General features: G+C 36.2%; 1 protein-coding gene across 1 annotated transcript in view; it reads left to right on the top strand.

The window, feature by feature from the left end:
• mettl16 (methyltransferase 16, N6-methyladenosine) overlaps positions 1-15,739 on the top strand; it is a 43,929-nt gene that overhangs the window by 18,044 nt on the left and 10,146 nt on the right. The window contains exons 3-6 of the mRNA XM_016272701.1: positions 9,977-10,164; positions 15,015-15,155; positions 15,257-15,369; positions 15,521-15,663. Coding sequence (XP_016128187.1) covers positions 9,977-10,164; positions 15,015-15,155; positions 15,257-15,369; positions 15,521-15,663 — 585 coding nt within the window. The remainder of the gene's footprint in view (positions 1-9,976; positions 10,165-15,014; positions 15,156-15,256; positions 15,370-15,520; positions 15,664-15,739) is intronic.

Below are 15,739 nucleotides of genomic sequence, written 5' to 3'. Positions count from 1 at the left end.
GTATATATAAACAGTGTGTGTATATATATACATATATATATATATATATATATATATATATATATATATATACATATAAAAAATAGAGAACAGCTTCTTTGTTTGTTTTTTGTAATTATAGAGTTTTTAACTTTAACTAAAATTATAAATCAGTCAAATATGAGTCATTCACGTTTTCTGGCTTTGAATGAGGCATGAGACTCTATGGCGTTTTATTTGTGTGTTGTGTTATATTGTTGTTTGTATTGTTGAATATAATAATATCACAAAGAGAGCTGTAGTTGGCCTGTCTTCCCTCGCCCACTGCGCCGATCCTGTCTGGTCACGTCACATTTCCTCAGCAGGAGAAGTCATTATAGCGTGACACAGAGAGAGAGAAAGAAATGTTTGCTTCAGAGATGCAGAGGAACAAAAGAGAGCTGGGCCATAGAGTGGTGTGTTCATAGCCCCAGACTGTATTGACGTCTGTGCACCTGGAGAGGCTCAGCTGATAGCATTAGTGTGTCCATCTTTCTGCTGGCTTTTCTCTCAGGTGTGCTGTCAGGTTTGAGCATGGAGGCTCTTTTTGAAGATGCGGCTTGAAAAGAGCCCTGTGTTTCCTCACCCTTTGATTCCTAATGATAGTTTTGAAAATTCTAACAACGCCCCTGGAGCTGTTCGCCTCTGCGGTCTAATTAGCAGGGCTGTCCAGCCTGTCCACCACAAACTCCCTCCTCAGTTAGCGTTGTTTCTTCTTCTGGTATACAAATCTCTGCTTTGTCCTTTTGCTAGTGCATATATAGAGAAACAAATCTCTCTTTCTTTAATGCTGTAAATCTATGTTGCCATATGAATAATGATTTTTGATAACAGATAATTATTTATTGTTTATCATTCTATATTGGGTATTATATATTAACTGATATTGGATATTTAATTGTGCATGATTAATTTGACTACTTCTACATTTTATTGCTTTATATATTATAGTTAATTTTTAAAATACTAATAATTTAATAACACTGTTAAATGTATCTTTAGCAAATGTCAAAATGAACATATATTTTGTATACTCTACAAAACGTTTTGATGCCTAAATTTAAATTACAACATTTTTAATATATTTTTTTAATGAAAACAAATCTATTTTTATTTTGTTTTATTTACTGCTAATTTTGGTATTTGTATATTGTATATTATAATGTTGTGATTCTTAAATTTAATTCAGATGATTTTAGTTTTTAATTATTATTTTAAGAATTTTATAATATATATATATATATATATATATATATATATATATATATATATATATATATAATTATGATGACACAACTATGATTAGTTGTGCTGTATGTTGCAGTTTGCACTTTGCACAATAGAAATGTGTATTGTCTTTGCATTACTAATTCAACTAATTTTGCATAAACTGATACAGTTCTGAATAGAAGCTCCGAACTTAAATTAAATATTCTTTTCACTGTGGTGCTGTATATTGAGCTGAATAGTGGTGTTTTTTTTGGACCAGTGGTCTGTGGTCAAGAAATGTGGTGCATAAACACCTGATCAGCTCAGACCCTCATTTGTTCCTCATGACTTATGCATGATTGATCGCTTTGATCAAGCCAACATCGGCCACATTTATCCAGGTGGATTAAGTTAACACCGATCTGGGTCAGATGCAACCATAACAAGGACATTTGAAATGACCACATTGGTCTTAACTGTGAAAGAGGCTTTGTTCAGTTACATTTAAATAAAAATGTACTGTTTTACATAATTTTTTATATATTTCTTGGCATTGATTGCTAAAGAATTATGTTACATTCAGCATTTCAGCACAGGGCTCCGTGTCTTTTTGATCAGGTGAGCCAAGTCCAGTACAGATGTCTGGAGTTGTTTATGGCTCGTGTGTGTGTGTGTGTGTGTGTGTGTGTGTGTGTGCATGTATGTGCATGTACATGTGTGTTTGTGTGGTCTGACAATCTCAGCATCAACAGGAGGAAATTACATTGTTTAAATGTAAATTAATTCTGTAGCAGATGTTAGTTGACACACATTTGCATGTTTTTTTTAATATAAAACTGTAAATCTGCAGCAGGTGTACGTTTTACCACACTTACCATTCGCTACTGTCCCAGACTCCTCATCTCTCTGTCTCTTATTCACTCAAACACTCTCTCTCGCACTCACACTCTTTCTGTCTGATTATGCTCTGATTGCAGTACTAGCTTACTGAATTCTGCAGAGTAAAACACTGTATATTGCTTACTAACTTAAAAATATTATGTGAAATCAAATACAATATTCAGACGTTTTTAAAATTGCATCACATTACATTTTTAATTCAGTAGGTGCATAAAAAATAATTATGCATGCTTATTTCCCCATATGTTACATTTTAGGTTACATTTAAAGTTAATCTTTAAAAAATGAATAATTTAAAAAACACTATTACTGTAAATTTAATATTTAGCAGACCTTAAAATTAATATCCATTTCCATACTATACATTATAAAGTTGTGATGGCTAAATTATTTATTTATTTTCTAGATTATATAATTTATATACAGTATATACTATATAGTATAGAATTTTAATAAAAACTATTTAACAGTTATCGCTCATAACAATTATAGATTTATCTGTATTGGTAATTCGAATGCATGGATAATTTTGTTTTTCTTGAATCTTTAATTCAGTAGGTGTCATTCAGGTATTATTTAAAAAAATAAAATAAAAAATTATATATATATATAATTTTTTTTTTTTTTTTTTTTTTTTTTAGAAATATAATGTAATAGCCTAACGTGGTGTAGAAATATAATGTCTGATTAAATAGAGGCATGAGATTTCTCTGACTGATTCATCATGTTGGATGTATAAGGTAAAATCAAACACATTACATTGTGGGATATAGTATTTTATGCAGGTTGCTTTTTACTCTACACTTTTTTGGTACATGAAAGTAAATTTGCATAATGTGCACAGTATTGCAGAAATAGTCAGACTGGTTATTAGTATCACATTTTGTCTCTCTCATTTTCCTGCAGTACGCCTAGAGATTTGCCTAAAACCTAACTGATCTGGTATTTAACCAAAACTTCACAAGTTAGTCCTGCAAGTTGGTCTTAAGATGTGGGATTTGCTGAAATATTAAGTCTTTTATATATACGAATTATCATTAGTTTCTCCTTTTCGTGGTTCCAGACTCCAGACATTGCCATGCTGTTAGATAAGCTTCCTCGTTGCTTTTCTAAGTCTCTCATGCCACAGTTTTGAGGATAGGGTTAATCTGGAAAGAGACACTCACTGAGAGGGATGTGGGTACGACAAGGAATCCACTCTCCCATAATTTTTCCTCTGCTGCCACTGGAGGAGAAAGATATGAAAGGAGAGGAAAGATTTGGGGCACAGATGCCATTCAGTGAGAGATGGGATGAGAAGGCATGAACAAGAGAAACTAGGGAGCATGAAAAATTCAGAATATAGTGTGACATTGTGAAACCCAAAAATGAACATTGTCATTATTTACCCAATCATATTGTTCCAAACCTATACTTCTGTTAAAAATTTTGGGATTGGTAAGACTGTTAATGTGTGGGTGTTTTTTTTAAATTTTTTAACGGGTCTCTTATGTTCACCTAGGCTGCATTTATTTGATCAAAATACAGTAAAACAATAATATTTTGAAATATTTTGACAATTTAAAATAAGTCTTTTTTATTTTAATATGTCTATAATGTAATTGTATGTGATTGCAAAGCTAAATTTTCAGCAGCCATTACTCCATTCTTCAGGGTCACATGGTCCTTCAGAAATTATTTTATTATGCTGATTTGATGCTCAAGAAACAATTATTATTATTAGAGTTATAAATATTTATGCCGCTTAATATTTTTTTGGAAACGGTTGTTCTTTTATTCTTCTTTTTAGTATTCTTTGATTTATATAAAGTTTGAAAGAACAGCATTTATTTGAAATAGAAATCTTTTGTAACTGATAGTTTTTTGTTGTTGTTTTTTTTATCAATTTGCATGCTGACACGGAAGAGAAGAAATTGTTGAATAAAATTTTTATTTGTTTTCTTTGCACACAAAAATTCTTCTCTTAGCTTCTTAAAATTATGGTGGAACCACTGATCTCACGTGGGCTATTTTAACAATGTCTTTACTACCTTTCTGGGTCTTGAACATGGTAGTTGCATTGCTCTCTATGGAAGCTCAAAAAGCTCTCAGATTTCATCAGAATATCTTTATTTGTGTTCCGAAGATGAACGAAGGTCCTACGGGTTTGGAATGAAATTAAGTTGAGTAAATAATGACAGAATTTTCATTTTTGGGTGAACTGTCCCTTTAAACTTAACTTTTATCCTCACATAAAGCTATAGTAGGACTTTAGAAGACTTAAAATATAAGTTATATGAAGCATTTTTATGCAGCATTCATAGTATTTTATAAGGAGATTTGAAGATATATATTTTTTGTGTGCGTTCAATTTAAAAGAGTAAGAGCATAGAGGTTTAAAATGACATGAGGTTGAGTAAAACATGACAAAATATATTTATTTTTGTGCGCACTATCCCTTTAATTTGATTCTGTAGTGAAAAGAAGACCGTAAATGATCTCTGTGTAGTTTCTAGCTGCAGTAAAAGTAGCATTAATCTCTGCAGCCTGGCAGACAGTGAATTGCATTATTGATGCAGTGGAGGGCTGTCCTGGGTGAGGGTCCTCTGCTGAAATGTCGGGCATAATTGTGGGGTTCAGCCTCAGCTCACTTACAAATGAGATGCGGGGACACGGAGGGGAGTGTCTCACATCACTCATCCCCTCTGCCGCCTGCTACAGGACTAATCCTAATTTTAAACTTTCACTCCCCTAGTTGGGGTGTCGTTTTTGATGCATGACAGCATTAACCATCAGCTTGTCTTAAAGGAATAGAGCAGCCAAAAATGTAAATGCTGTCATCATTTATTCACACTTATGTCCTTATAAACCTGTATGACTTTCTTCTGTGAAGCAGAAGAAAAAGGAGAAATTTAGCAGAATGTCAAAGCTGCTCTTTCCCATACAGTGAAAGTGAATGGTGACCACGATTGATACAGGGATAGTTCACCCAAAAATGAAAATTGTCATCATTTAATAGGGCTGGGTTAAAAAAATATCAATTTCTCGATTTTAATCGATTCTCATTTTTATGAAAAAGTATTGATTGGACAGATTAGTCTAGCCTGTTTTCAGTTAATGAATGGAACATAAATCACAATAAGCTTTGTGTTTTGTTACTTTTGATATGAAACAAAGTCTCAGATTTCAAATTCTGTCCATTTTATTGCAGTGTTTAAACAATAAATGCCATTTTGGCGGTTCAGTGTGGAGTGTCAAATGGCTGTAGCACCTCAAGAGAAGCAGCAGCGTGAAGCGCATGTAAACTGATCATCTCCTCCGCTTTAATACCAGTTTCAGTGCAAAATAAACATCCGAAGGTATGTTAAAAGAAAGAGTACAACTTACTGAAATCTGTGTCCTGTCTCATGTAATCACTCAATCGGTGTTTCAACCACGGAAAGATGTCAATATAACCACTTGTAAACAATGTCACGTAACGTCATATTTACTTCAGAAAAAAACATATTCAGTGACCATAAACTCATTAGTCGGCTATAGAAATAAACTCTTAAGAGAGGAGCATTTTGCTAAATATATGCACCATATAACATATTCATTATAATTTTTACTGTTCTTAATTTTTTTTATTTGTTTGAATCAAGCCATCAAGTTATGACAGCCACCATGTAAATGTTTATATTTCAAAAACGAATTGGAGTAGAAATATAATTATGTAGTTGTTATTGTTATAAAAACTTTGACATTGAGTGTTATTTAAGCGTTTGTATACAAATCAGTCAATTTAAACCTTCAATATTATGGTAATTTAGTACCAACTGACCATGTATATTTTACAGCATTAGTTGAGAGATTTTTTTTTCCTTACAAATTTGGCATGTTTGGATATATACCTGATATATAGCCAAAATAATCGATATTGAATCTAATCATATCAAATCAGAAATTGAATTCGATTGCAAGCTTGTGAATCCGAATCGAATCGTGAAATTTGTGTCAAAACCCAGCCCTATCATTTAATAACCTCCATGTCATTCTAAAGGCCCGTTCACACCAAGCACGGTCCACACTACAGCTATAACGATAAAGGCACAGAGAAACGATATCGTTGGAGTCATTTTCAGAACGATTTTTTTCCAGCTGAAGAATGATACAAACATTGACTGCCAATCAGAATCCATCCTGCTATAACGAGCTCAAGAATTTAAAGCTGCAGACGCACGTGCGCTTAGAATAAACAGACGATATCATTCTTTGTGTGAACGGGGCTTAAACCTGTATGACTTCTGTGGAACGCAAAATATATTTTGAGGAATGTTGGTAGGTAAACTGGTCCGGATCCCATTGACTTCCCTTTGTATGGACAAAAAATACAATTGGAAGTCAGTGGGCACTAAAATGGTTTGGTTATGAAAATTGTTTTAAAATATTTTTTTGTTTAGCAGAAGAAAGAAATGCATACAGGTTTTGGGTGATCCACCCAAAATAACAAAATTATTGTATGACTTCATAAGACTTGGAATACTGTGCATACGTTGGAACGCTTCTATGATGCTTTAATTGTGCTTTTACATCTTTTGGGAGCTTGAGTCTCACCATTCACTTTCATTGTATGGAATAGAGCAGTTTGGATATTATGCAAAGCATCTTCATTTGTTTTCCACAGAAGAAAGGAAGTCATACAGGTTTGGAATAACTTGGGTGAGTAAATGATGACAGTTTTTTGTAAATGATGTAACTGCAGTTAGTTTCTGCTTTCAGAAACCATCCTCAAATCTCAGAGGCGAAAGTCCTCAGGATATTCGGCGGGCTCGTGTTTACAGCAGTGTTAAGTTGAAACGAGATCCTGGTCGACTAGAGATTTGATGTGCTGACAAAACCAAAGAAAACCTGACAGTTGGTGGAACGTCAATCCTCACAAGACCGCTTGGCTCTCCGTTATCTTATTAAAACTGCACCGCTAGATTCTTTGTTCTCACAGAACACAATAAAAAGCTGTGGAGTGTGTTCGGCATCCATGCTTTGTTTGCTAATGGTTGGGTTTGGAAGTGTTTGAGTTCGGTGGATTAAAACATGGCTAAACTGAGCTCTAGAGGTGACCTTGCGGTGCTGATGAGTAGACCCATGCTGTGCCGTGTTAGTCTGATTGGTTCGAGCAGTGCTTTTGCTCGATTTCACATCAAACGGCAACCCAAAGTAGTAGTAAAAATGTTGCTTTTCAACACTTCTGATACGAACTTCGGTTATCGTGACTGCAGTGTTTTTTGTGATATTCAAGCTCATTATGATCTCTTTCTGAATCTTCTGATTTCTACCCACTTAAACCTTCCTTTGCAGTCTTTTTTCTTAATTTAGAATCATTCCTTTCGGAGTCCTTGAGTCAGAGGGTTGCAGTTTCTGAGTTTCTCATCCTGAATCTAATCTGCCCATATACACACCCACCACACGTCAGCATCACCATACTCTCACACACTAACACACACTGCTCCACTGACACACACTTCTCTGCGGGGTGGGTGTAGCGGTTACTGTGGAGACAGCTGGGCTGCGGCACTCGGACTTCGTCCTGTGAGCCGAGCCATTCAAATGGAGGCTAAAAATAGAGAGCAGTATAACAGTTCTCGCAGCTTCATCCTCTGCACACTGATTATGACCCGACGGATGCAAGGTCAGTCACAGTCACACAGGATCATTTACACACTCTGTGAGGATCAGATGAGCTGCTGGGTCTCCATTATGTCATTTTTGGCCTCCCTTGTAAAATCTACACCCCTTGTTTTATTTGCTGTCGCCATTTGTGCTTTATTATTATTGTAGGTAATCCTGTTAAGTGGTAACCATGGAAACCTTCTATTCCATCCATATTCATATTTAATTCCCAAGGTCACATTTTCAAGATTAATAGGCTAGATTGGATCACTGGCTTAATTAGGGCTGTGTAAATTGCAAAGATAGAAGTTGTATTGAATTTTTCACATGAACGGTTGCTGCTGGAATGTTTCCTTTCTTGTGTTGTGCTCTTATTTGTGTTAGAATAAAGAAAACGTCACAATGTTAAGGTTGTGGTCCACTAATGTCCTTTGATGGCTGATTTCCAAAGACGTGTGTGGTTAATGACCGATATGTAGTCTAAAGCCTATATGTACAGTGGACCACTAGTTAAAATGCTTGTTTTTATTACCGTTTATTCTATTTATTTTATTTTATTAGATTAGATTATATCTTTCTTTAGCAAACAATTTGAGCATGCACTACTGTTCAAAAGGAATTAATACTTTTATGAAGCAAGGACATATTACATTTATCAAAAGTGACAGTTAGTGCATTTATAATGTTATTAAATATTTATTTCAATTAAATTGTTTTCTGTATAATGGTTTCAACAAAAAATTAGCGTCACCAATTTTTTACATTTATAATAAGAAAATGTTTCTTGAGTCAGCATATTAGAATTATTTCTAATATTACTGGAGTAATGATGCTGAACATTTTGGGTTTACCATCACAGGAATAAGTTACATTTTCAAATATATTACAATAGCAAAGAGTATTTGAATTGTAGTAATATTTTTAAAATACTACTGTTTTTACTGCATTTTTAAACAAATAAATCCAGCCTCGGTGAGCATATGAGACCACTGCTAACTCTTGATCAGTAGCGAATATACAGTATGTAATTTTGTGAAATCTTATTAACACATTTAAATATTTCCTTATTTTAAATCATACATTTTTAGTTAGATTTTTTTTTAATACTTATATATTCTCTATATTTTCATAATCTGGTATGTGCGCCATTGTATATGTTTGCATTATAATTGTACGCTTAGTAGGATTTATAATGCTTGTTGGTTTTATAGCCACAGTTATCAGCCACTGCTATAATATCTGTCAGTGGTTTTAGGTTAGTTTAACTTCAGACCTGACTGCCATATCAAAGAATCTCCACCTACACCAGAAAACACAAAACCTTATTGTCTGAAGCATCATATTCCACAATATGAAAAACAAGGCTTTTCCCAAAACACTACTCAGCTTCTCAAGCAGGTTCTAACCATTTCATAACTAGACTGCTGAGTTTCTCTGACCATAGTATCTAACATGCGAATGTGAGCAGCCAAAATGCTATTCAAACAGCAGAAATGCTCTTTTTCCTTTTGCATTAACTTGCATTTTCCCTCCTTAACGTATTGACACCTCAAATGTAATTTCACAGTCATAAGATAAGCTTTGGGCTGAAGCAATTTCTTTCTAAATTGGTAATGCTTGCACACGTCTGTTTAAGCCCAGTACAGCCATTACGTAGAGAGCACATTCTGTCCTTAATGTCGCACATCCCTTTTGTGAGGAGCTCTTATGCTTAAGGTGGGGTGCAGGTGTTTTTAAAGGCTCTGTAAAATAGCATTTCACACACCATGGCTTCTTTCCACAGTATCCTGTCCGTGCGGCTCACACGCACATCTTGCTTCCCTTCAGAAGTGCCAGACATGGTCTGCAGCATGAAGCGTTTAATTACATCTATAGGGGTGTGAACGTACGAAAGCTCCCTAATTACACCTGCCTCACCCTCCTCGCATTTAGAACCGCAGAAACGTGACGTTACTCTCGCTGAATGCTTTAAGATGTACATTAAGGATTTAGAGAAAAAGGGACAGTGATTATGAAGGCATTTCTTCCATTAATACATTTTTGCAAACCAGTGGCAGTGGCAGCTGCTGCTTCATTGAATTTCTCGGCATGAATGTTTTTATGATTAGCACTAATGAATTGAGAAGAGGGAATGTGGTGTGTTTTTAAAGATGGCTATTAGCTGTTTCTTTTCTATGGTTTTCAGTCTATTACGCCCCACTGAACTCCATCCCTCCCACAGGCTCAACTTTAAGGACCCGGAGGCTGTTCGAGCTCTCACATGCACCCTGCTGAAAGAGGATTTTGGCCTAACCATTGAGATCCCCCTGGAACGGCTCATCCCCACCGTGCCGCTCCGCCTTAACTACATCCACTGGGTTGAGGACCTGATTGGGGGGCAGGGGAACCCACGGAGGGGCATCGACATCGGTATGCCGGCTCACACTCACTGGTTTTATCCTGTTAAAGCCCTTTGCGGTCACTCAGGCTGGTGGTACAGGGTTTGGAAGGGCAGTTTGTTGGTTAATACAAACACATACACACACACACATTCATACAACAATGGCTGGTGGAGAGTAAGACACTGGCAGTCACATGCCACTAGATCTTCTGGATTAAAATATCCCACTCCACCACCATCACATCATACATCATGGCCATCCTCAGACAGAATCCTGTTTCTAAATACCTAAACAACTGTCCATGTTTACTCTTGGTATCAGTAGGGATGGGTCACAATTGTCGAGAGAGATATATATATATATATATATATACACTCACACACAGGTGCCGCTCAAAAAATTTGAATATCGTGAAAAATATTATTTTTTTTGTAACTTGTTTCAATAAGTGAAACTTTCATATATTATCGATTCATTACATGCTAAGGAAAACATTTCAAAAGTTTGTTTTGTTTTAATTTTGATGATTTACAGCTCATGAAAGTCAAAAATCCAGTATCTCAAAATATTAGAATAATTTACATTTGAGTTTCTTTAAAGGACCATCCCTACAGTATAAATTCTGGGTATCACTTGTTCTTTAAAACCACAATAATGGGGAAGACTGCTGACTTGGCAATGGTCCAGAAAACAATCATTGACACCCTCCACAAAGAGGGTAAGTCACAGAAGGTCATTACTGAAAGGGGCGACAATTACTACTGTTCACAGAGTGCTTTATCAAAGCATATTAAATGCAAAGTTGACTGGAAGGAAGAAATTGGGTAGGAAAAGGTGCACAAGCAACAGGGAGCTTGCAAACACGGTCAAGCAAAGCTGATTCAAACACTTGGGAGAGCTTCACAAGGAGTGGACTGAAGCTGGAGTCAGTGCATCAAGAGTCACCACGCTCGGATGTCTTCAGGAAAAGGGCTACCAAGCCACTTTCGAAACCGAAACAATGTCAGAAGCGTAACTTATTTCAAAAAGTGAAACTTTCATATATTCTAGATTCATTACATGTAAAGTAAAACTTTCAAAAGTTTTTTCGTTTTAATTTTGATGATTAGAGCTTACAGCTCATGAAAGTCAAAAATCCAGTATCTCAAAATATTAGAATAATTTACATTTGAGTTTCTTTAAAGGACCATCCCTACAGTATAAATTCTGGGTATCACTTGTTCTTTAAAACCACAATAATGGGGAAGACTGCTGACTTGGCAATGGTCCAGAAAACAATCATTGACACCCTCCACAAAGAGGGTAAGTCACAGAAGGTCATTACTGAAAGGGGCGACAATTACTACTGTTCACAGAGTGCTTTATCAAAGCATATTAAATGCAAAGTTGACTGGAAGGAAGAAATTGGGTAGGAAAAGGTGCACAAGCAACAGGGAGCTTGCAAACACGGTCAAGCAAAGCTGATTCAAACACTTGGGAGAGCTTCACAAGGAGTGGACTGAAGCTGGAGTCAGTGCATCAAGAGTCACCACGCTCGGATGTCTTCAGGAAAAGGGCTACCAAGCCACTTTCGAAACCGAAACAATGTCAGAAGCATCTTACCTGCGCTAAGGAGAAAAATAACTGGACTGTTGCTCAGTGGTCCGAAGTCCTCTTTTCAGATAAGTCAATTTTGCATTTCATTTGGAAATCAAAGTCTGGAGTCTGGAGGAAGACTGGAGAGGCACAGAATCCAAGCTGCTTGAAGTCCAGTGTGAAGTTCCCGAAGTCAGTGATGATTTGGGTTGCCGGGACGTCTGCTGGTGTTGGTCCATTGTGTTTTATCAAGTCCAAAGTCAATGCAGCCGTCTACCAGGAGATTTTGGAGCACTTTATGCTTCCATCTGCTGACAAGCTTTATGGAGATGCTGATTTCCTTTTCCAGCAGGACTTTAGCACCTGCCCACAGTGCCAAAACCACTTCCAAGTGGTTGCTGACCATGATATTACTGTGCTTGATTGGCCAGCCAACATGCCTGATCTGACCCCCATATGGAATCTGTGGGATATTTTCAAGAGAAAGATAAGAAACAGTCGATCCAGCAATACAGACGAGCTGAAGGCTCAATGGTGCCTTAGCAATGCCACAGGCTGATCGCTTCCATGCCACACTTCACTGAGGCTGTCATTTGTGCTAAAGGAGCCCCGACCAAGTATTGAGTGCATAAATGAACCTACTTTAAAGAACTTGAACTTTTCTGTTTTGCAAATCCTTTTTTTTTTATTCATTTTAGGAAATATTCTAATATTTTGAGATACTGGATTTTTGGCTTTCATGAGCTGTAATCTCTAATCATCAAAATTAAAAAAAAAACTTTTGAAATGTTTTACTTTACATATAATGAATCTAGAATATATGAAAGTTTCATTTTTTGAAATAAGTTACAAAAAACTTTTTCACGATATTAAAAATTTTTTTGGAAAGGTGCACCTGTGTATATATATTTTTAGTGGTCCTGCTTTGATTAGCATGCAGTCTTTTAGTTGTTAGACGGTTTGCAGATTAAAACCAGAAAAGTCTTAGAAAAGTTGTTTATTTCATCTCCACTGGTGGTGATCATCCATACACTTTCAGCTGTTGTGTCAGATTGTGTGGATGATATAGTTATGGCTCTGTTGATCGGGTTAGATTGCAGATTGACGACCTTTGCCAGCTCTGGGATGAGATTAGCTGTGTTAGTGTCACACATATGATGAATAGCTCTAAATCTCTTTTCTTCAGACCTTATGGGGATCATCTTTGTTTAGTTCTGCTAAATTTCAGTCCATTTTAAGGCTGCCTGACTGAAAAATGGATGACCAGAGCTGTCCTGCCTCGGTCTAACTGCATTATAGTCATACATCACTCTGTCAAGCAGTTGCTTGCACTTCATATTATCATACTAATACTTCTTTAGGAATTCTAACATTTGGTGGTAAAATTGTTTGATATAACAATTGAAATACAAGTTATTTTTAATATTCTGTATATTTTGCGTTGAAACTAACAAAAATATTGCATGAATCTTTTGAATAGCATACACATTTGTGTTTGTTTTTATTTGAAATGTGAAAAGTTCACTTTTAATTGATTTTTATTTTATTTTATTTTGTTCTCATTTCAATAGCCAAAATCTGAAATATAGTTAATAGTCTTAATTTCACATTTAAGTTCTCCTTTCCTAGAGAACAAATTTAGTTGAATATGATCATATAGCAATATATGATAATATTTAACTAACCCTAACCTAACCTAACCAAGGTGATCAGATATTCTGAGCTTAGTTTAGATTAGTGGTCGACCGATATAGTTTTTTTTTGACTGCCTATGCGATATCTTGGAAAGCAGGGTGGCCGATATAAAGCCGATATAATTTTATTAATTTTAATATTTAAGAAATTTTAAATCATTTGAAAATGGATTTAAAAATAAATGTGTAAAATAAACATACTTTAGATGACAATGTATTTTTCTCAAATAAATATTTAATAAAAAGTCAACATTGTAACCAACACTAAGTAATGGGCACTAAGTAATCTGGGAAGTTTGTGTGCATTGGGAATCATATTTTTTCAAATAAAGCCAAGGTAACAGTCATTTTACATACAGCACACAGTGAAAATGACATGAATATGACAGTGGGCAAATGGATAAAGCACAGCATAATTTGAAATCACGAGTTTAAATTTTGTCGATTGCGCATCTTCAGTGAAGCTGAACTCTCCTCCTGTCCGCATTCAATTCGCACAGACCGACCATCACGCAGAGCACACGCGATCATGCAGGATACACATGCACACTTCACAAGATCTCAACTAGATTCGACTAAGTTTGCAAGGTTTGTGAAATGATATGTTCATTAATAGACATTCAACGATTTGTTCAAATGATTTAAATGCATATTTGCTGAATGCTGACGGCAAGCGAGACTAGTAGGATTTGTAACTAATAATATTAAAGCAATCATTATAATACTTTTTTGTATACATTTTAATTCCTTTGTTTAACCGTTCTATCTGATTATTAGACAGACTTCTATCCGTATTAGACAGAACTGTTAATGACGACGGCGAATAAGAGGGAGAATGTGAGTACTGTGTGCTCAGTAGTGTTGGGTCGTTCTTGAACGATTTGTTCATTTTGAACGAATCTTTAATGTGACTCGGGAAGAACGAGTCGCCTCGGGGAGTGATGCGCAACATCCTATAGGTTCTGTACTGGAATTAGTCAAGTAGTTCACCTGTTTCGAGTCTTCGGGTTTTTCCGAGTCGTTCGTTCATCACGTGACAGCCCCATAAGCTTTAACCAATGCAGTCTGAGCCGGAATAATCTGAGCTAATAATAGACTGAAGACCCAGGTAAACAATGAATTAATCTTTTCTGTTTCTTATAGCAGTTTTGTATTGTTTGTAGTGTGATCAACGTTTTCGTAAGTAGTAGACGTATTAGGGAAGTAACACGTAACATTTTAAATATATTTTGCTAAAATGAACAGAATGACTCGAAAAAAGATTTGTTCATTTTGCTGAACAAGACTCAAAGGTCCGAGTCGGTAAAATGATCCAAACTTCCCATCACTAGTGCTCAGGCGCTGCCGTTCTCAGCGCCGTCAAAATAAAAGTCGAATGCAAAGGCCAAACAGGAAAAACTTATCGACCACAGCCAATATTTGAAAAATGGCAAGATATATTGGCAGACCACTAGTTTAGATACTAAATATGTGAAATTGATACAATAACACCATAAAGTATTCATGATTCTTTGAACCGCACCGTTGATCTGAAGTGTTGTGACTTGGAGGCAGATCATATTTCATTTGTATTTAAGCTTATGATGTGACTGGTTTTGGCTTTGTGCAGGTACTGGTGCTTCCTGTATTTATCCCTTGCTGGGAGCCACTATGAATGGCTGGTTCTTCCTCGCCACAGAAGTGGATGACATCTGCTTTAATTATGCAAAGAAGAACGTTGAGCAAAACCACCTGGCAGAGCTCATTAAAGGTAGGTGTGGGGTGTTTGTGTGTGTGTGTGATGCAGAGAGAGAGCTTGACAGTTTTATATGTAATTTAACCCACTGAACCACATAATTGTGTGTGTTGCAGTGGTGAAGGTGCCCCAGAAGACTCTGCTGATGGATGCGCTCAAGGATGAGTCCATTGTCTATGATTTCTGTATGTGCAATCCACCTTTCTTTGCCAACCAGTTAGAAGCAAAGGTACCATCAGCTCCAGTGTTTGACACTACACACAAGAACTGTAAAACCCCCAGGCTGTTTTCTAGTAGTATCTGTCTCTTTGTGCACATGACAATAGCGGTTTTCCATTATTTATTCTGCTTCTTCCCCTCTTTTCTGTCTCTTCCATCAGGGGGTGAATTCGAGGAACTCCCGCAGACCTCCACCCAGCTCCATCAACACTGGGGGGGTCACTGAGATCATGGCTGAGGGTGGAGAGCTGGAGTTTGTGAAAAGGATCATCCATGACAGTCTGCAACTAAAGAAGAGGCTTAGGTCACACGCATACACACACATTCTTGCATATGTGGTTTACGGGACTAAAAAATAAATATATAATATAATACATGGA

The sequence above is a fragment of the Sinocyclocheilus grahami genome, unplaced genomic scaffold, assembly GCF_001515645.1.
Source record: "Sinocyclocheilus grahami isolate Dianchi unplaced genomic scaffold, SAMN03320097.WGS_v1.1 scaffold72.1, whole genome shotgun sequence".
Lineage (NCBI taxonomy): Eukaryota > Metazoa > Chordata > Actinopteri > Cypriniformes > Cyprinidae > Sinocyclocheilus > Sinocyclocheilus grahami.
This window is presented reverse-complemented; position numbering and strand designations above follow the sequence as displayed.